The sequence below is a fragment of the Ammodytes marinus genome (genome assembly GCF_949987685.1).
Source record: "Ammodytes marinus genome assembly, chromosome: 11".
Classification (NCBI taxonomy): Eukaryota; Metazoa; Chordata; class Actinopteri; order Uranoscopiformes; family Ammodytidae; genus Ammodytes; species Ammodytes marinus.
Window position 1 is genome coordinate 22,316,482 of NC_137215.1, and position 23,483 is coordinate 22,339,964.

The 23,483-nt window shown below is 41.5% G+C and overlaps 1 protein-coding gene across 2 annotated transcripts in view; it reads left to right on the forward strand.

Annotated features, from left to right (window-relative positions):
• Positions 1–20,799: 20,799 nt before the first annotated feature.
• cdh23 (cadherin-related 23) overlaps positions 20,800–23,483 on the forward strand; it is a gene marked incomplete at both ends in the record, with an annotated part of 156,132 nt that continues 153,448 nt past the window's right edge. For both annotated transcript variants that reach the window (XM_080036207.1, XM_080036208.1), the window contains one exon: positions 20,800–20,884. In XM_080036207.1, coding sequence (XP_079892333.1) covers positions 20,800–20,884 — 85 coding nt within the window. The remainder of the gene's footprint in view (positions 20,885–23,483) is intronic.

Genomic DNA, 23,483 nt, shown 5'->3' on the forward strand with positions numbered 1-23,483 from the left:
GGTTTCCTGCACCTATTTGCTCTTTAGTGACATCTTGGTGTCTCTAAGCTGTAGGCCATAATAAAATACAGTTCTATATTTTGGAGAAACATGTAACCTGCTTAACACCAAATAGATTTTAGAAATAAATATTATTCTTAGACCAAGGGTTTAGATCACATGGTTTTATCTTTCTAAATATACCTGCAGATGAAAAGTTGTCTGACTGTATAACATTTAACAATAACCTCAAAACTTGTCACATTTGGATAGTTTGGCTTTCGATTTTATTTGTAATTCCTATTTTAGACACTAAGTGGTGCCATCACACTGGCTATTGCTCTTCAAAGCCATGACCCCTGTGTTAAATAATTGGATTTTGAATTGAATCTGTGTAATATAGTAGCTCATAAGCTTATTTAGGAGGCTCATAAATAGATCTCTTTAATCTCAGTGAATCCATCCCTCTTCAGTGAAGCTTGCAAATGATTTGCGAACACATCTGAGATTAATTGTTTCATGTTCATCACTCACATAAATGCAGCAGAGCCATGCCTTATTTTTGCTGTCTTCAAAAAGACTTGGAATTAATTCAGCAATTCTAATGCAAAAATGTGTTTTAGTTTGTATGCATGGATATGATATGTGTATGCTTTTTTTAATTGAGAAAACACGAATCATACTGCTAAGGAACAACATTTAAAACCTATGCTGTACCTGCGAGTGCTGGAATGTCTTGAGTGTAACCCTGGTTTAAGAGGTTTGGGTAATACGAGACATTATTGTGCTCCACACAAATAGAGGGTTTGTGGGTCGGTTGATGGGTTTTGGAGTAGTTGTTCTAAACACTAGAAAGTAAAATTTGCAATGACCAGGGCGTTGGTGGTGATAGAGTAAAGCTAACGGGAGAAACCCAAAGAGAGAGAGAGAGGAGAAGGGAGGGAGGGAGGTAGAGAGAGGGGGTAGCATATTCTTTGTAACGCATCACAGCAGGACAGGCAATCGAATCTAAAGGCGCTCAGCCAGCGACGGACACGGACGAGGAAGGTAGGACAATATGATAATGACATGATCACCCTGCTAAGCGTGATAGATCCGATGCAGTGTTAGAGGGATGGGACTGCCGCAAAGAAGATGTTTTCACTTTATCAATAATGTTTTTGATTATGTAGCTTACCATTTCCTCACCATAACGCCTATAACTATCGTGCGTAATTCGCGACTTTTACGCAAACTAATACTTTGATGTGGTTGCGCAGGGTCTATTAAATTAGAACACCAAAGAAGAGTTTTAGAAGTAGGTGATCGATATTGTAAGTAATGTTTGGATGAGCTATCAGCTATCAGTGGGACCAGTTAAGATTATGAGCAGTTCAATCCCGCATCTGCGAACACTTAATTCAAGTTATGTTGTCTAATGTTCCACTCCAACTGTTGCTGTTATTCAATCTCCTCTTATTATATCAGACTAATTTGGCAGTCAGCCAATGTGAGATAGTGTGCATGCTTGTGCAGAGGTGTCAGGTATACAATGTTATCTCAGGTAGCCCTGGCGACTTCATAGGTACCTGCTGGGAAGCGCCTTGGTGCCCACTTATTTATTCATGTGTCACCTGAACGAGGCAGCGACGTAACGCGAGGTTAAAGTGAAACGCCGCTCAATTTGAGAATCTAACTGTTAATCTTGCGTCCTTGCTCAGGTAATTTATTTTCAATTTGTATAGCTTTTCTTTTATATGTACACACAACAATACCAGTTGCAAGATATTTGATGTACTGGCACTTTAGTGTTCGTGCAGGATTCGTTTCCAAGATAGCTGATGCAATAATGACTTTGCTGAGTAGATCGATGCAATTTTGTAATTTGAGGTATTTTGTTTAATCTTGTGGCCTGGGTGCTAATGCTTTTCAACCAGTAATCATCTAATGGAATCATGATTGAATTCAAAATAGGTCTTCTAGGTCATCTTTTTTCAATCACTCGGTCTGGATGATATGTGGATCATAATGTTTGTGATACCATTCAAAGGCAGACACTGCACATTGAGCACTGTTGCCTGATTAATCAGAAGATTTAAAGTTTATCAAAACTTTAACATGCAAATAATGAACATTAAAATACCATAGTAATTATGTCGATCAAAATTTTTTTCACTCACTTTTGCAATGAGCAATCGGTGTTATGCTGAACTGTGCATTCAAATGTCAAATTATAGGTTTAATTTGCCATTGTCATGTTCAAGTAGAGCCAAGAAATGTGCATATTCTGCACAAAGGTACTCAAAAAGGATCGTTACAATAGACTCAAATATTCAGATATGTTACATTATGTATGTGATATGGTGGAGAGAAACTGCTGTTTTTCATGCATTTCCTGAGTAAAAGTATGCCAATGACAGTTTCCCATTCCAAGTGTCTATCACTCTCTCTGAATTCATACAGAATATGAGGAGGAAGAGAAAATAGTTAACTGGAGAGTCTATATTTGACAGACACCTTGACTGACAGGCTCAAATGAAACCCAATATGAGGGATAGAGGAATAAATTGCAGATACAGTGACTGTACTGGACTATGAGGTCTCAGACAGGGAGCAGAGCAAGTATGAGGACAAGAATGGATTGAAGTGGTGTACAATTGAAGAATGGTAAACTTGTGGAAGAGGGAAGGGAGAGTAGAAAATGTGGAGTATAGAAAAATGTTCAAATGAAGCATATATATTTTTTTAACTGTTGATTTGAATCATGCACCAGGAACGTTGGGAAAGGTTTGGCTTTGATCACCTGTTGTGAAAGCTTGTGCATAGATATATATACAGGAGCTTCGGAAAGTAGTCAGAACCCTTCACCTGTTATACACATTGTTGTAGATGTCATTTTAAATTGATGAAATTGCCATTCAGCCCATCAATATTATATCTTATAACTAACTAACTAAGACAAAGTGTAAATATGTTGAGAAAGTTTTTGAACATATTTACATAAGTATTCAGATTCTGTATTTTGTAGAAGCCCCCTTGGCAGCTATTACAGCTTCAATTATTTTTGTGTAAATATCTAGCAGCATTGCATGGCTATATTTTGGAAGTTTATCCCAATCTTTATGGCAGATCTTCTCAAGCTCCATCAGAATGTGAACTGCCATGTTTAGGTCTCTGCACATATATTCTATGGGGCTCATGTCTGGGGGTTTGGCTGGGTTACTCAATGACAGTCAATGTGACTTGTCCCAATACCACTCCAACATCATCTTGGACCTCTCTGTATTAGACTGCAATCACCCTTCACACAATTCTGTCTAGATTTCCTGTTTCTTGTTACTGAGAAACACCCCCTTAGCATGATGTTGCCAGCACCATCACCAACCTAAAATGATAGTATTACCCAAGTGATGAGCAGTGCCTGGTGTTTGCCAGACATAGTGCCTTAAGTCCTGCTGAATGAGTTCAAGTGCCTCATTAGACCAGATAATCTGTTTCCTTGTGGTATCGGAGTCCTTTAAATGCAGTTTGGCAAACTCCAATTGGGATGTCATATTCCTAACTCAAGACTGGTTTGCCACTCTATAAATACTTGATTCATGGATTGCTGCTGAGATGCTGCAGGTTCTTCCATCCCTGCAAAAGACTGCTTAAGCTCTCTTTAAGGCCAGGACACACCGGCCCGATAATCGCCGTCGTAGAGTCGGGAGGGGGCGGGGACACGAATCTGTTTGGTGTGTGCCGTGAAATCGGTCGTCGTAGATGTCGTCGGGCTTCTTTTGAGCCGAACATGTTCAATCGGCGGCGGGCAGTCTTTCAGTTGGAGCAATTTGATTTGTGGAGGGCTAGCGAATCAGTGAAGCCTGGAAGTGAGGCGGGTAGCACAAACAGCTAACAACAGTTAGCCATCGTTTTAATGTGTTTGTTTGTTTCGTTCAGCGAGTACTCACATGCATCAACCCTTGTTGACTGCTCGACACCATGCTCGACACTCTCTGCTAAAAATGGTGCTCTTTATGGTCCATAAATATAAATACGTATTTCTATCTATGTTTATGGTCTAGAGAGCCGTCCCATCATTTCCGGCTTCCGTATTTTTTCGGGCCACAATACAGATTAGCGCCGCCTGCTGTTATGGAGACATTACGTCCCGCGCAAGCGCAGAGCGTACGGAAAGTCAGCAGTCGGTTTGGTGTGTTCTTTGCACTTTTTCGGCCGCGACGGGAAGACTGGAGCTCCCTGAATCGGCAGTCTCCATTTTCGGGTAGTCGGACTGGTGTGTCCTGGCCTTAAGAAGGACCATTGGGTTCCTGGTCAGCTTTCTAACCAAGGCTGTGTTTGCATTGCATTGTCACTCAGTAAGGCTTTAACCATAGGGCAACACTGAAAATAAGTTTTCAGTTTTTGATTTCTTATACATTTTCAAAAATGTCTAAAAACATAATTGACATAAACAACACAATTGACATAAAGGCTTAGTGTGTTTAGATTGATGGACAATTATATCCATTTCAATTAATTAAGGGGTCTAAAAACGTTATGGAGCCAATGTACCTGCTCTTGAGTAACTATTAGGAATACCTAATGGCTCATGAATGTAATTTTTTGTGGTTTATTTGTGAGTAAATATTTTTTTTATATGGTTACATATTCACAATGACAGCTTACTTTGGTACAATGAGTTAATTGGCTTGCAGTTCACAGCTTTTTATTTATTTATTGAAAGCATATTTATGCAGTAGTGTGTTTTTTGCTGGCAGAATAATGCAGTGTTGTGGTTTGAGCAGACTGGTCTCTATGAGAGTTCTCACACATTTCTAAGTTTTCTGCATTTTCACAGCTGCTTCTGGTGTCTACACAGCCTTCCTGGTACTTTCCATTATGATAATTGTAAATTTACCACTCAAACTCTCTCCCAGTCAAGCTGTGTGTGGTCTTTAATTTAGAAATAAAACCATGTTTTGCTACATTTGTAATGGTGGACAAAAGGCTCACAGTAGATTTGATCTCATGGCCCGTTTTTAGTGAAGATGATTGCTTGAATAGTTGGTTATAAATCCAAGCATCCACAATAATCAAGTTGTATTATATTGCTACTAATCTCCGTGTCCCTGTATTGGTTCTTTATTGTGCAAGTCTGAAACCATGATGAAGGTATTTGTAAATGGAACTTTCCTGAAGGAAGAGATGGAGGCCATTCATTAGTCACAGTTAAAACACTGGGGATTCATATCTTAGCCGGTAGCATTTACCATATCGAGTCACATTCTCCCCTGACAATAAACTATGCCATGTAAAACAATCAAAACAGCAATTTAATGGCAGCTTTGTTGTGTGACAAATCCTTGTTGTTGGTATTTACGCATGAAACGCTGCCCTGCAGTGGGGTTGTAACAGCACCGAGAGAGCCTGGATTGAAGGAGAGACAATGCGAGTGAAGAAAGGAGGGAGGCAGGGCTGGATGAGGAGAGGTGAATTGTTGAGATGCAAAGGTCATCTGCACTGGAGAGGAGCCACTAAATGGTGTGTTTTGATCTTTCAACCAGGATTGAAACAGTCAGCTGTTGGCGGCACGGAATGACTGCGCTCTTACAAAGAGAGAGACAAAAGGAGATAAATGAGTCTGTACAGGCTATCAGCTACCCTCTGACATAGCTGTCTATGTTTATGTTGTCTGATATACACACAGGCCTCTGCTGGGACAACTTTTCAAAGCTCATTGTAGCAGATAATGGCCGAACGAATAGGAAGCCTGGCTAAGAAGCAGGAATTTTAAGAATCAAAATTTTAGGGAACACGCAATCGGTTAATGTTATGGTTGCTTTGTATTTGTTTACTGGAAAATTGTTTGAGTAAGAAAGACATGGAGAAAAACCACAATTTAGCAAAACGTTGAGGCAAATATACATTGAGATGAATAGCGTGCTAATGCTGTGATGAGCATATAAAACAAGTAAAACTCATTTACAACTCAACTTGTTGTCTCATTAAAGCTGTTATAGCTGTCGCAGTCTTGAAACAGGAGTGAAGGTGAAAACAATGTGATTCAGCAAAATAGAAGTAAAGCAGAGGACAATAGGGGCATGTCAGATTATTGATCTGTGCCGTGTTTATCAGTAGATGGATGAGTGGAAAAAGTCATGGAGTGTATCATTAAGTTTTCACTACAATTTGTTCCCAGAAAGACTAAAAGCCTAAAATCGGAGAGCTAAGATTGTTATGTCAGTCTGCACTCAGGCAAAATGGAGGTGGCAGCAGCACACATGGTTGTCTGCTTCCTACACACCTTTTTGTTGCTTATGTCTATGGTTTTTGATATTTTCTTCTCACTATCTCAGCTGCACTATCATAATCTTGAATTGAGCTGTTCAAAAAGACAGAATTTGGACCTTCACACAATCAGTGTTGTCTGTACAGGACAGGTATGATTACACTTAAAATGGATGAGGCAGAGAGATGCAAAGGGCCACTGGCCAGGATGTAAACCGTTGTAAAAACAGAAGAAATGGAGCCATGCTTGTTTTAAACAGTAATTTATTACTATCACTTTATGTGTCTCCATCTTAATTTCATTCCTGAAAAGGAGATTTGATGTCACACAATTCTCGTCTCTGAAAGAATACCGACATATGTCACATAATGAGATATTGAAAACATCATATTAAACCATATTTATCTTTTATCTTTGATTATTCATTTCTAAAAAACACATTTTGGTTTTATAATGTTATTGTGTGCTTCCGTGAATATTGCATTATTGATTATAAAGACAATTCAGTAGGTGTACCCTGTCTGAATAGGAATGTATCAGTTTAATTTATACTCTCTCTTTTCACTATGTCACCTCAGCTGTAAACACTGCAGTTGAGTAGAGTAGCTGACTTTTCTATAAGATGGATTGTCATAAACATGTGACCTCCATCACTGCACCAATCGTTTTTTTTAATCAGTTTTTAATGTTTGTATTTCAGATACAGCTCCTCAGCATTCACTCAGTGTGTGCCGCAGAAAGAGACTTTCCCACACTCTTGAACACTAATCATCTCCTCCCTTGGGTGCCATGTCTCTCACTCACACACACACATGTCATGGTGTTGGTCAACACAGGACAGGGTGTGTATGAGTTGTGACTGCTCAAGCCTTTTGTGACAGGGTGCTGTGATGCAAAGCCTTGCAGCGCTCCCATCCTGTTCCTGATAATTACCGTCTCCCTAGGTCCTGTATAAGCAGCTCCCGTCTCTCCCACAGTGTTTAGCTTAGTCTCAATTGCAGTGTGTCTGGTGGAAGAACAGAGTTTGGTTTGGTGTTTGTCCTGTAATGTTTGCCTGGCAGGGAGTTAATGAACGTTTATGCGACTGGGGCGACTGTGGCTCAGGTGGTTAAGCGGGTTGGCCAACGATCCAAGGGTTGGCGGTTCAATCCCCGCCCGGCCACCTGTGTCATGGTTGTTGTGTCCTTGGGCAAGACACTTCACCCACCTTGCCTTGTGTGAATGTGTATGATTGCTGTATGTTTGAGGTGGTGGTCGGAGGGGCCGTTGGCGCTGAATGGCAGCCACGCTTCCGTCAGTCTGCCCCAGGGCAGCTGTGGCTACTCTCGTAGTTTACCACCACCGGTATGACTGTGTGTGAACGAATTGAACCAGGAACCCTGTAAAGTGTCTTTGAGTGCCTAGGCAATAAAGCGCTATATAAAACCTATCAATTATTATTATTATTATACATGTGACACCCTTTATCTTTAAGCCCTTAATGAGGGAAAACTCCCCCCAAAAATATTTTTAACTAGGGGAAGGAATGTTGGAAACCTCAGGAAGAGCAACAGTGCTGTCAATGATGTTTGAATGGAATCTGTTCATTTCATGTTTTGCCATTCATGAACATCTCACTCATTAAGTGATATTGGATATGTTTATTAAAAAATACTGTTGAGATGGAGAATGATGCTTGGTCACTGAAGTGGAAATAAACCTCAACTGGTGCTTATACTTAATCTCTCGTCCCATTTTGGCTGATTCTGCAACTTTCCAATTCAACTCCCGTATCTTCAGCAATAGCTGACACAACCACACAGAGATGTCTTACTTCATGGTAAGATACAATATGGTTATTGACTATTGCATTGTTGTCCAGCATATCATTGTCTGCCTGATGCCCTAGAACTTCTTTTTCAAAGGCCGTGGCTATTTTTTACTAATTTGTTAAGAAATCGCAACATCGACACCAATTATTATATGACCCAAACCGAAGTTAAGAGTTAAGTCAGAATCAATGTGCTGTGCAAGTTTGATTATCATTTCTACTGAGGAAGCGCTAAACTCTCCCGTCCAAATGCTATCCCGTTTGAATTGCACTTTTGTCATGTGCGTGAGGTTTGCTGAGTAAGGCTTTCAGAAAATCATGTCATGTTTGAGATGAAGAGATCAGGAGGGTGGGAAAGAAGACATTAGTCAGCTCACCGGAGCACCGCTCTCCCTCCCTCCTCCCTGACAAGGCCAAATGTCTGTTAATCTGTATGTGATCACTGCTAATGAGTGATGGCTTTTTTATGAGGAAAGAGGGCGTGCTGAAATCTGCCATTGATTTGCTGTGATAATACAGATTTGGCTGCCGGCTGAGGCCCACTACTTCATATGAGAAGGGTCCCTTTGAGGTTAAGGCAAGTCAGGCACAATTGCCATGTAATCAATAATATCGAGTGCTGTACGGCAGGAGATACAGCCATTCGGGCAGGCAGGCCTCTCTGGAGAGAGCACAGAGGGTCCAGATATTACTCTTCACTTTACACTGCCTTAATCACTTATTACTGTCAGATAAGCTATACCAACACAACTCATTAAATGGACCGGGATCCCAGCCATTCTAAGCTTTGCCCAGTGGGAGCCTTATGTGTGCTCTAAAAGTCATCCTCGGGCTTAACATAGTCTGCCTGTAAATCAGGATTAAGGGCAGGTTCTCGGTTATGTTGGTACACATATGGTACAACCTCAATTGATCTTTCGAGGTTAAATAAAGGAAAATGAATGAAATGTATTACAGGTGTTAACATTGGACTTTAATTGACTAACAATAGTTTCACTTTTCAAATGTCAGTTGCATAACTGTAATGAACTGTTGATTCATGAATCACATGTGTATCATTTCTCTAACCAACACAAAAAAAGCCTTGAGAGAAGTCAAAGGTTGTCCTACTCTTTTTATAGAAAAAATACTTTAGCTGGTACATATACTGTATTGCTCTTTGTGTAGAGGAAACTGTCATTTTGGACTTATACTTACTGACTAAAACAAAGAAAAGTGGACAGAAAAAGGCGAGCTTAAGGAGATTGAGAGGCTAATATGAGATGTTGCGATGGGTGAGGCGGGTAGCAGAAGATGAGCAGTGACTCTGACAGAGTGAAGGAAGGGGTGAAGCAAGTGAGGGATTGATAGATGGTGACAGTGCAGCCAATGGAGTGGGATAGTGCAGCAATGAGGCCTAACTTGTATCAGGGATCATATCCCTGCTTAGCTCTGTCCTTTGCACATTATTTATCCCATTTGTAACCCTAGGGTACACAAATTTACTTTAACTGAGATGTTTGTAAATAATATGTTATCAAAAAAATCAAACTCTAACAGAGTACTGGGCTAATAGGTAGGTTGGTCTCGTGGAGCTGGTGGAGGATTAAAGACACGACACAGATATTTGGTACCGGTTTTGTATTTCAAATAAACAAAGAATAATCACTTGACTCAATCAAGGAAATATAAACAAACATAAATAAAAATTAGGCCTTCAATTCATTTCTTCAATTCAATTATCTTAGATGTTCACACTTGGTATGGGCACACTTTACTCCATACATTTAGATTCACAGTTCCCAGTTCTACTTAAACATTGATTAGACCAAACATAAAACAATGCATCCCACACACTTCATTCACTGCAGGTTAGATGTGTTTGTGGGTGCAGTATGTTCAAGGAAGTCAGTGTTTGTTTGGGCAGGGGAAATCCTACCACACTCCAGGCAGCCAGGCTTGAAGCCTGCCTTTTTAGGGAATTGGACTCGAGTTTGTTCTTCTCCTTTAGCTCGCCATCATCTCGCTCCGGCAATAGGGCCTGACCAGTGTTCAGTGTTGGAAGCGTCCTCCTCAGCAGCAGATCAGCTCCCCCATGTTTTCAGTCACAGTCCAGGTAAGTATGTTTTGTTTCCAGGGTTGGTAAGTATGTTTTGTGTCTCTCCTGTGTTGTGCTTCTCTTCCAAAAGTTCTGATTGACTGGGGTTTTAACTGTGTCCTGCTGCCTGAATGCTTGATTAGCTGATTTGTTTCACCTGGGGAATGGGGGTTGGCTCAGGGGATGTGATTGGCTCAGGGGATGTGATTGACAGTTTGCCAATTTCAACAGTGTTACATCCTCCCCTTCTGAAGGAATGCACGTCCCGTTGCATCCTCGTTGTGGCTGGTTAGTCACAGGCATATTCAACATAGGCATTGCTACAGAGGGCACCACATGATCTAAACTTGGATCCACTAAAGATGTGGTGACAGCATTGCTTAGACCTTGGAACAATGACTGAATGACAGAAATTAGTGGATTGCCTAATTTTGTGTAGTGAAGTCGTTCAGGTTCCTTTCTCTGTCTTTTTGGGTACCTGCCAGACTCTTCCGTTTGGTCCGGAGGTAACGGGTTGTTTTCTTCATCAAGCAGCTCATTTGGGATTTCATTCGGGTCACTAGTAGATATTTCAGGTAAGTTTATTTCAGGTGTCATGTTAGGTTCATTGCTTGGTTCAGGTAAGTCTTCATTTTCAGAGTTCTGTTCAACAGCTGTGTTATTGTCTGGTTTGGGTAAAGTTACATCAGGCTGTGAGGCAAGCTCTGTTTGTAGAGGTGAGTCAGTTTCTGGTTCTATGTCAGGGTCTGGTGTAGATTTAGTTTCCCCTGATTCAACTTCATGGGATATTGTGACAGGGATGGTTTCAATAGGGACAGGGACACTCTCCTCCTCTGCTGAGGATGGTATAGGAGAGGATGCTGCACAAGGATGGTGGGGGCTGTCCCGGGAGGATTTTCTCACCCGGTCTCTATAGTGAACTGTGGTGAATATGGCAGGTGAATCTCGTAAGTTTCTTTGCATTGGGATGTCATAATCAGACGAGTCGGAATCAACATCTTCTTGTTGAAAGGTGTCATTCTTGGGATTCGGATTATTACGAGTTTGGGGTCTTCGGGGTAAGTTGAGAGTGACAGGTTCCTCTGAGTCATTGTTGGACAGAAATCCACAAGGCAGAAGCAAGTCCCGATGCAGTGTGCGCAGAGGGCCATTTTTGCCTTCAGGTTTGACCGTGTATACTGGAAGATCTCCTGTACGGTTTACAACGACATAGATGTCAAACTCCCATTTATCTGCTAGCTTATGTTTTCCACGCAGTCGAACATTTCTGACAAGAACTCTATCGCCAATAGTGAGAGTGGATTCAGTAACTCGTTTATCAAAACGTGCTTTGTTTCGGCTTGCAGTTTTAGCAGCATTGCGACTTGCAATTCTGTAGCTCTCCTCTAGGTTGGCCTTAAGCTTTTGGATGTACTGAGAATGTGATGGTTCGGATTGGTCAGAGGGAAGACTAAAGGCCAAGTCTATTGGTAAACGAGGTTGTCGACCATACATTAGTTCATATGGACTAAAGCCAGTAGTGTCATTCTTGGTACAGTTATATGCATGAACCAATGGCTTAACAAAGTCTTTCCAATGAGATTTGTCTTTATGACTCAAAGTACCAAGCATCTGAAGGAGAGTTCGATTAAAGCGTTCCACAGGATTTCCTCTCGGATGATAAGGAGTGGTTCTGACTTTCTTTATTCCAGCCATTTCACAGAGTTCCTTGATTGTTTTAGACTCAAAGTCTCGTCCTTGGTCACTGTGGAGTCGTTCAGGGAATCCATAATGAACGATGAAACTATCCCAGAGTGCTTTAGCGACAGTACGAGCCTTTTGATTGGGAGTGGGAATAGCAACTGCATATTTGGTGAAATGGTCTGTGATCACCAATATATCTTTGGTATTGCTACGATCTGGCTCCAGGGACAAAAAGTCCATGCATACCAACTCCAAGGGACGGCTGGTAAGGATGTTGACTAATGGAGCAGCTCTTTCTGGGGGGGTTTTACGGCGTACACAACGACTACATGTTTGTATTTTATTCTCCACTGAAGCTGCCATCTTGGGCCAGAAGAAACGAGCTCGTACAAGATCAAGTACACGGTCAACTCCCATATGTCCCATGTCATCGTGAAGACTTTGTAAGGCCAGAGCTCTCAGATCTGCTGGCAATACGAGTTGAAGGGTAGTACTTGCACCTTCTAGTCGTTTTCTGTACAAGATACCATTTCTCAGCGTGAGGCGATTCCACTCCCTCAGTAAAAGAGGAAGCTCAGGAAGTTCTGCTCGAACTGTGGGGGAAGGGCTCACTCCTGATTCCATTTGCTGAATGACTTCTCTGATACAGGAGTCAGCTCTTTGCTTCTCCCTCATGTCATCTTCCGTAAAATGAGAGATTACAGGAAAACCACTCTGGTGTTCAACAAGGAGTGTGCTAGGAACCGCATCAGAATGGAGTGCCAGTGATTCCACCAGTGGTAATGAATGATAACCACAACTAACATCAGCAACAAGGGAATTACAGACTATGTGTTTGTCACAAATGGCCTCTACCTCTGACTCAGACAAATGCTGTAAGGCAAATTGCCGAATTCTTTCATTCTCCTTTTGGGAAGAATAATCATTCAATAGGTCACCATGTGGACGTCGGGATAGAGCATCGGCATCGACATTCTGTTTGCCCGCTCTATACTGCAATTTGAATGTGAAGGTGGAGAGGTCAGATAGCCATCGATAGCTAACGGCATCCAGCTTAGCAGTTGTTAGCACGTAGGTGAGAGGGTTGCTATCAGTGACCACTGTGAAATGAGCACCATAGAGGTAATCATTAAATTTTTCAGTGACAGCCCATTTAAGAGCCAGAAACTCTAACTTGTGTGCTGGGTACTTCGACTCACTGCGAGTTAATCCCCTGCTGGCAAATGCAACAGCTCGTAATTTCCCTTCCTGTTCTTGGTACAATGCAGCACCCAATCCTGTGGTACAAGCATCAGTATGGAGAATGTAAGGGAGTTTAGGGTTGGCAAATCCCAGAACAGGGGCAGTAGATAGTCTTTCAATTACTGTTTCAAATGCTTGTTGACAAGCTGAGGTCCATCGAGATCCAAAAGGTTCCTTTGGGTTGCGATACTGGACAGTTTTAACTTTTGTCTTTCCATGTTTGTGAAGGGGTGGATATCCAGCTGTGAGGTCAGTCAAGGGCTTAACCAGTTGGGAGTAGCCTTTAATAAATCTCCGGTAATACCCAGAGAAGCCAAGGAAGGACCTCAGTTCTTTGAGAGTACAGGGTCGTGGCCATGTCTTGAGAGCTTGAGTTTTTCCAGGATCAGTTTCAACACCGTTGGCAGACACAATATGGCCCAAGTAGCGTACTGAGGGTTGGAAGAATTTACATTTTTCCACTGACAACTTCAAACCATAGTCTTTTAGCCGCTGGAGCACCTTAAAAAGGCGTGTTTCATGTTCCTCCAGGGTGTCAGAAAAGATGATGATGTCATCTATGAACACTAACACCTCTTTTAGATTGAAATCACCCATACACTTTTCCATCAAGCGTTGAAAGGTACTTGGGGCATTGGTAATTCCTTGAGGCATTCGGTTAAACTCCCAAAAGCCTAGGGGACAAACAAAAGCAGTTTTCTCTTTATCAGCTTCTTCCATTTCAATCTGATAATATCCTGATTTGAGATCCAACACAGAAAACCACTTAGAACCCGCTAGAGCACGGAAAGAGTCTTCCACATTTGGAAGGGCATAAGCATCTTTGATGGTCTGCAAGTTAAGCTTCCTGTAATCAATGCAGAGACGGACAGAATTATTTTTCTTACGAATGACCACAATTGGTGAAGAAAAGGGTGATTCTGACTCTCGAATTATGCCTGCCTCGACTAGCTCTTGCAGATGTTTGCGAACTGCGTCCACATCTTGTGGATGAATTGGTCTAGCACGCTGTTTAAAGGTTGCGTCATTGCTCATTTTGATGTGATGCTTTACTTCATCCGTCCGACCAAAATCCAGGTCGTGCTGTGCGAACACTTCTGGCATAGCATTGAGACGGTTGGTTATTTTTTCTTTCCAATCAAAGGGTAAAGCTGAATCACCAAAATCAAAACTCAATGTGGTAGGTGTTGTGGGTTCTGGAGATTTGGGAAGATCAGACTGAGTAGAATCAGGTTGAGAGACGGTCTGCTGTTTCAGAATACTCTGTACTGCACTCAATTCAGCTAGAACAGTCTTGGGTGGTAGGGTAATGTCACGTCTAGTCTCATTGTTCAGCACCACTGGAAGGCGACTGAACTGTTTGGATGGTAATGTGATAAGACAACTGGATACTAATAACCCACAGGGTAATGAGGAGTCTGATGGGGGTTCAATGAGGGCCCATTTCTCTTGGTGGGGACCTCGATTGTTGACGACACCATGTAGTACTACAGTACTATACGCTGGAATCACTACAGGGGTCTGGCCTGAGAGTTTTATCAACCCCAATTTACCATCACTGGAGTACTTGTGCCTCAGTTCCATGATTTTCAAGACAGCGCGATAGCCATGATGGGATGGAAGAAAGCTGGCAAAAGTCTGAGTAGAGGAAGTCAAGTGTATTGGTGCCAATCAATACTTGTTCACTTGTCTTGCCTTCATGAGTTGGAACTACCAAAGCAAGAGTAGACACTTCGACTTCAACTCCAACAAAGTCCTTGGGAAACGTTACAGACAGTTCAACGTAACCAAGATAAGGCACTTCTTGTCCATTTGCTCCTTCTATCTCTAGAAGAGTAGTTAAAGGCTTAATTGGTTGATCGGCCAAGAACTTTGCATGATAGGATGAAGGAATGGTAGTTACTTGCGACACGGTGTCGAGGAGACAAGTGGTTGGGTTACCAGCAATTCTGACTTGGGCTGTGCTTTTAGTTCCCACTAGTCTTTTAGGAAAGCTAGAAGGGTAATCGTTTACTTTGGTTTCCTTCATTTGTACCCGCTTTGCAGTGGAACTTTTTTCATTTTCATCAGCTCCTGAATGTCCCTCTACAAGAGCTGATTTTAGTTTAAATCACTGGAAGGTCGGGATTTCATTTGTTGCCGTTTCTCGTGCAACTGTGTCCTCTTAACTGCTACCAAGGAAGGGTTTGGTGTTTGATCACAGTGGGTAGCAATATGACCATCCTCTCCACATCTATAGCAGTAACCAGCACGAAGTACAGTACTTGACTGAGGGAATGGTTTGGATTGCTTTCCAGACTGACTAGGTCTTGATCTAAGAGTGGTTTTGTCGGAAAACTTGCCTTTGCCCACTGGGTTACTTGCGGGGTTTGAATGAAGGGAGGTGGTCAAAGCTGACAGTTGACTTTGTATTTGAAACACCATCTTCTTCAGTTGCTCAATTTCTGAAGACTGCTCAACCACAGTACAGGAACCAGCATTATACACATGTGAGGCACCATGTGATTTAGAACTGGGGAATGCTTGTTTGGCTGTACCCAAGTGATGCTTCATACGACAGGCTTTAGCAGCATGTCTATCCTCCTCCACACGAATTAACAGGAGTAACTCTGCAAAGGATGGGGGGTTGTCTTTCTTTTTCTCCAACTGTAAATCACTGATGAGGGCATTGTTCCAACAGCCACGACAAAACTGTTTCAAGAGATGCCGATTTAGTTCAGTGGGAGACACCCCACCTCTCTTCAAGGCTGTGTTCAAGACTACTTGAAGACGATGCAGATAGTCAGAGGGCGTTTCCCCAATGTTTTGCAAGGTACTCAAAAACTTGGCAAAACATTCATCCCCATCGGCTACAGTGCCGTACGCTGACTCTAACAGCTCAAGATATGCATTGGGTAAGGCACGAGGGCCTAAATGTTTCACAACATCAGTAGCTGGTGGCAGCAAGCTATCAAAGATCTTGCGAGTTCGATCCAAGTCAGATATAGCCGGATCTATGAGAAGCAAATCCACATTTGTCCGCCATGTCTCATAATCAGCTTCATTACTGGGTCTTGCAGTTTTCCCAGAAAAGGCTCTGAGTCTGAACTTTCCATGAAAATGGGACGCACCATTTTCTGTCTTTACAATGTGTTCCACCAATACCTTCTGAATTTCAGGTGGATTAAGCACATCAGCTGATAGTGTGGGAGGGCTTCGACGACAGGTTGCTGGAGGGGCAAGATAAGAAGCAAAATCACTGGTCAGGCTTGGCGATTTCTGTTCTTTATGTGCTGGAGGGAAATTTGCACCAGTGTCTTTATGAAGGAATTTCTCCTCAGTTTTAGAGCGTGGCACTCTTCCACCATCATACAAGGCAGGTTTCTCTTCAGCCTTCATTTGCGGGGTCCGTGTTACAGAATGAGAGGACATTTTTTCTAGTTCCTCCTTAAGCAGAATTTCAAATGACTTTCCACTTAATTTTGCAATCGCCTGCAGTTCCTCCATGTAGCTCTTGGTGGCGCACTTGCGAGCAAGGGGACTATATACACTGTCTAAAGAGCAAACCTGGTAGATGACCTCTGGTGTGGTAGGACTTTTGTATGTTAGGGGAAGCAAAGGTGCAAGGGACTGCATTGCAGTTCCATGTGTGAACTCTAGAATACCATGTCGAGGGTATTCAGGTGTGTCAATGGTGAAAATACGGTGTACAGCACCAAATTGGGAAAGATATCCCTCTAGTTCCTTATCTGTGTCAGTGTGAGTTAAGCTAACTATAACCACTCCATCTGGGATTTTTATGGACTCTTGCATTACTATTTCCATATTGTCAACAACAAATAACTCAATATACCCAGAAAAGTATGTTCATTAATCCTCAACACAGCTCCTGGCTAGCTCGCCACTTTATGTAACCCTAGGGTACACAAATTTACTTTAACTGAGATGTTTGTAAATAATATGTTATCAAAAAAATCAAACTCTAACAGAGTACTGGGCTAATAGGTAGGTTGGTCTCGTGGAGCTGGTGGAGGATTAAAGACACGACACAGATATTTGGTACCGGTTTTGTATTTCAAATAAACAAAGAATAATCACTTGACTCAATCAAGGAAATATAAACAAACATAAATAAAAATTAGGCCTTCAATTCATTTCTTCAATTCAATTATCTTAGATGTTCACACTTGGTATGGGCACACTTTACTCCATACATTTAGATTCACAGTTCCCAGTTCTACTTAAACATTGATTAGACCAAACATAAAACAATGCATCCCACACACTTCATTCACTGCAGGTTAGATGTGTTTGTGGGTGCAGTATGTTCAAGGAAGTCAGTGTTTGTTTGGGCAGGGGAAATCCTACCACACTCCAGGCAGCCAGGCTTGAAGCCTGCCTTTTTAGGGAATTGGACTCGAGTTTGTTCTTCTCCTTTAGCTCGCCATCATCTCGCTCCGGCAATAGGGCCTGACCAGTGTTCAGTGTTGGAAGCGTCCTCCTCAGCAGCAGATCAGCTCCCCCATGTTTTCAGTCACAGTCCAGGTAAGTATGTTTTGTTTCCAGGGTTGGTAAGTATGTTTTGTGTCTCTCCTGTGTTGTGCTTCTCTTCCAAAAGTTCTGATTGACTGGGGTTTTAACTGTGTCCTGCTGCATGAATGCTTGATTAGCTGATTTGTTTCACCTGGGGAATGGGGGTTGGCTCAGGGGATGTGATTGGCTCAGGGGATGTGATTGACAGTTTGCCAATTTCAACAGTGTTACACATTGATAATTAACTAATCGGAGCATTTCATTATGTATTACTGGTTCTCGGCTAAAGCTAACACTAGATCATACTTTTGCAATAATTACTAACTTACATCTACCATAAAAAAGGCCCCTGCGTTCATTTAGTTCCATTCAATGTTCTGGGCTCAATGGATTTCCTACGTCATTTCTTATTCAGATTTATAAACTCACATTTATTTAATGTTGGACAAAACTTAAAAATAACTCTATTTTTTATTGTTTTGATGGTTTGCTTGAATTTCTTGAGCAAAACATAAAATGCTCAAATGTATTATATTTAATTGCATGTGATCTGGAATGTATGTGCTCAAGGATAACTTGAATATCCTGTGATATATGTTGTAGTTTAAGTATGGTTTATAATATCTAATGTAAACAATTTGTTAGAATTTTTGAGCATGGAGAATGGGGCCATACCCACCTGTTCCTCCCACTCTTCCTTTGCTACAATGTTTCTGAAGTGATTGCAGTGTATACCCCATACCAAATTCTACTAGGGCTTGGTATTGGCAAGGACTTTACGGAACAATACATGGGTCACAATATAATACTGTCACCATACAATGCGATGTGTTGCGATATTCGGCTTTGTATTTGGAAAGGGCTACTTTAATTTAGTTGTCCGTGTCAGCCATGCTGCTTCCAGCTTTCAATCCGCCACAACACCAGGAATGGCACCCGCCGATTCATGGCAACTAGCCACACTGCGACATCTACACAAGTGGAGGTTGTAGCCTAGTTCACACCCCGTTTTAAAATGCATATTTTCTTGGTATTTGCTCTGGAAATCAGTTAGCTAAATTGTATTGGCGCGGTGGCAGAAATCTCTGCAGCGACTATCCTAAAACCTCTGGAAAACAACTGCATTCATCTGCATGCTATAATACCGAGGGGTAAGCTGGATAATTACTGTTTGTGATTTGAGTGAACTGACCCTTAAAATTAAGTAAACACTTTAGTGTTTCTCCCCCCAAAAAACAAATGGTCAGCAGTTTTAAAATTAACTTTGTGATTATCATGTGTGCAGACTGACAAAGAGAGATCAAAACACACAATTCATTTGTTTTTTCAACTTAAAATACACATGCAATACAGTTTCTTAGGGGTGAGTAAAAAACAATCATAAGACATACAAAGTTTATACTTAAGTGATTATCAGTAACCTCAGAACAGGGTCATTAGCAGCTGTCTACTAATCTTCCTCAAAGATTCAATTCCTGGAGCATAGAGTAATGTGCTCTATTTAGTTTGCACATGCTGACAAGAAGACTAAAAAGATAGTTTTGTCAATGTGACCATCTTGCACTGCAGTTACATTACAGTACATCTGTAACTTTGTGGAGATGTTCTCTTTGTGGGGATGTTAAATATGGTATCCTCCCGCATACTGGTGGGAGCAGAGAGCTGGATGCTGCTGCAGGAGGAATGCTTGTGTTTCCCATTGCCGCCTCAGCTTTCTCAAACCCAACAGGTCTGTCTCAGCCTGTATCCATCACTCATATTTAGCCATTCATCATCTCAGGAATGTCCACTAGCATTTGGAGAAAGGATTCGTGAAGAGACTGGAAAAGGTGTCAAGGGTGAATGTAGTATAGAGACAGAGATAGAGGAGAGCATGGGGGAGTATGTATGGGGGACGTCAAAGTAAAGATGAAAATAATAATAATAAATTTTATTTAAAGGCGCCTTTCACGGCTCTCAAGGACACCGAATGATGCATGCATTAGCCACTTTCCAACTTTAAAAACTAAAACGGGGAAATGAGAAATTAGTGTAGAATGACCAGATTTAAAAAAATACATTCAACATATTTCACTTATTCATTCACAATGATGGATTATTTTGTATAGGTATTGTTTCTACTAAGAAATTCAAGAGCCCATGGTTTCTATTTAGGAAAGCAGATAACATGTAGAAATGATACAGAGAGATGAATGCATGTGAAAAAGCCAAAATGGAGAGACAGGGAAATGATAAACAAATTTAAAAAAGTAGCAGCCATAGCCATGTGGGTTGCATTGTGTCCGAAAGTGAAATGCAATAATGTAGAGGAAACAAGAATCCAAATGAAAACAAATGTGCCTATTCAAACTCACACACATGTTCAACTAATATAAACACACATACACAATATGCAGTGACAGCCTATTCTTTACCTTTCTTCCGTTTACAGGTGAGTGAGAAAGAGTCTCACTCACCTGTAAATGGAAGTGGCTTGGTCTGAATTGATTCCACAGTATATCCCTAACAGCACCACAGTGACAAAACAGCTTGGCAGCCATACAAAGCAGTGTGTGTATTGTATTGTATTGCTTCTCACACTGGTTTCTATTGTTTATTTAGCTGTTATGCCATCATATACCTGAAGGACAACCATGTTGTGTGTTTTACTGTGAGCTGTAACACAGTGGGCTTTTGGGGAGAAGGAGAATTTAGAAAAGAAAACCCTTCAAATTAAATTGTCACTGAATCTCTTTGCAGACCAGCGAGGCTGGGACATTTGTTGACAGTATAAAGAGGGTTAACAATTGTGAGAGGGAAAGAGGGAGATGAAGGTAGGGACGGAAAAACAGGAATATGGGGAAAATGAGTGCTTCTATAGTGCGCTGACCAATACAGAGGACCATTATGTGATAACAACATGTCAGACAATTGATGGTGCAATGTTTTAATTCTTGCTATTGAATACTATTGTAGGTGAAGTTTCTGTCATCAAGCATGCTACACACACACACACACACACAATCACACACACACACACACACACACACAAAATACCCGCTTGCGACTATCTTTTTTCTGGAACCTATTCTTACTTATTACCTCGTCTTCTCACGTACATGGTAACCACCTAATATATAGGAGCTGAAATGTCGCTGGACATTATGTGGCTAGCCTTAAACTGCAATGTAGATAATTAGCTTATAATATATAACCAGTTTGACTATAGTATTCTGTGTTCTATGTCTGCTTCATCAGGTGCAGGTGATGTCGTGGAGTGTGGGTTCAGGCGGCAGGATGACATTTGCCAAGCTCCTCCTTCCCTTCCTCATTATCCACTCTTTCTGTGAAGGTGAGTCCTCTTGTCTACATGAATTCACACAAAGACTAGGCAGTTGTGAGTGATCGTAAGAGAGGCCTTTATGTTTTATAATATATACTGTATAAGGACCATTAATTCCTGGTCTAGTGCATACATTTCAGTTTAATGTACTGGATTGTCTGTCAGTCTCATAATGTATTTAACCCTTACCTTTACTTGACTTTTAAAGCTTTTCCAGGTATTTTTTTTTTTTTGATTTGGTATCACCATCCTTACTTCACTCTTGCTTTCCTTTTTTCTGCTCAGCTCCCTCCTGTCTGTCTTGCATAATGTTTCACAGTATTGTTCAGCCTAAGACCTACTTTGAAATATATGCCTTCTTGCTGAGTTTGTCACTGTAAGGGCACAAGCGTGAGACAGATATAGTGAGAAAGAACTTCAATGGTGTGGAAAGCCACAGTAACTGTCTCAGAATGACAGGCAGGAGACACCTTCAATAACACACAGAGATGAAGCAACGGGGAAAGTTAATAAGTGAATGACACAACCTCTTTCCATCAAACACAATGAGATTATTAAGGATCTTTTTATATATATATATATATATAAGCCTCTCACACTCACCTGACGCCATGCACTTGCTTTCTATGTTTCCTCTCTCTCCCTTTCTTTCTCTAACTAACCCATTAGCACACTGACCCTGTGCTTCTCTTGAGCATTACCTCCCTGATCCGGCAAATTGGATTGATGATCATTGCTGTGATTATTTTGTGCCTGTAATCTATCTGCATTCCACTATCCAAGCCTGACGCAGTGTCTCGTAGTAATTAAGCCACAGGTGTGGACGGTTGCTTGTTAACCCCCCCCCCCCCCATCACCACAACCAAGCTCCATGTTCTTGGCACCCACTGAAAGCCAAGCCATGATGCCAGAGATAAGCATCATTCTTCGGCACATGACTGAACGCGAAGCTCCCACTTTCAAAGCAGCGATTCACTCTATCAAGGGCACTCACTTCAAACAGGCTGGCCTCTCCTTCTCTCGCTCCGGTGTCCCTGTGGTCCGCCGCACAGCTCAACTGATCAAAGACCATCAGCTTTGCTCCTTGATCTTCTCAACAAAACAGCTTGTATCGCACTGCCTTCTGACACCACAGAACCCTGCCGAACATGGCACACCATTAACCCTTTAACAGGCCCCTCAAAATGTGGTCTTGTAATGAATGAATACCCCCTCCCATATAGGTAAATATGAAACATAAGTGAATGTAATTTTGGAATGTTCTATGTACATAGATGTTTGTTGATGGTTATTAAATAAACATGTTTCAAACGTATGCAGGTACTGTTTTATCAACAATTTGCAAAAAGTGGGCTTGCTATCAAATAAAACATAGATTCAGCGTCTGATTGGATGGAGAGCGTCTGAACAGCAATTTCCAAGTATTTCCAGAGATTCTCAATTGGATTTAGGTCTGAACTTTGACTGGGCCATTCTAACACATGAATATGCTTTGATCTAAACCATTCCATAGTAGATCTGGCTCTATGTTTAGGGTTGGTGTCCTGCTGGAAGATGAACCCCAATTGAGAATATCTGGAAAGACTTGGAAATTGCTGTTAACAGATGCTCTCCATCCAATCTGATGCTGAATCTGAAGCTCGAGCTATTTTGCAAAGAAGAATGGGTAAAAATGTAAATATCTAGATATGTGCGAAGCTGGTAGATACACTCAACAAAAATATAAACGCAACACTTTTGTTTTTGCTCCCATTTTTCATGAGATGGACTTAAAGATCTAAAATTCATTCCAGATACACAATTGTACCATTTCTCTCAAACATTGTTCACAAATCTGTCTAAATGTGTGATAGTGAGCACTTCTGCTTTGCTGAGATAATCCATCCCACCTCACAGGTGTGCCACATCAAGATGCTGATCTGACATCATGATTAGTGCACAGGTGTGCCTTAGACTGTCCACAATAAAAGGCCACTCTGAAATGTGAATTTTTTTGCTTTATTGAGGGTCTGGGGACTCAGAACCAGTCAGTATCTGGTGTGACCACCATTTGCCTCATGCAGTGCAACACATCTTCTTCGCATAGAGTTTATCAGATGGTCAATTGTGGCCTGTGGAATGTTGGTCCACTCCTCTTCAATGGCTGTGCGAAGTTGCTGGAGACGGCTTATGGTGGAGAAATGAACATTCAATGCACGAGCAACAGATCTGGTTGACATTCCTGCTGTCAGCATTCCAATTGCACGCTCCCTCAATGCTTGTGGCATCTGTGGCATTTTGCTGTGAGACAAAACTGCACATTTCAGGGTGGCCTTTTATTGTGGACAGTCTAAGGCACACCTGTGCACTAATCATGATGTCAGATCAGCATCTTGATGTGGCACACCTGTGAGGTGGGATGGATTATCTCAGCAAAGCAGAAGTGCTCACTATCACACATTTAGACAGATTTGTGAACAATGTTTGAGAGAAATGGTACAATTGTGTATCTGGAATGAATTTTAGATCTTTAAGTCCATCTCATGAAAAATGGGAGCAAAAACAAAAGTGTTGCGTTTATATTTTTGTTGAGTGTACATACCCCAGAAGACTTGCAGCTGTAATTGAA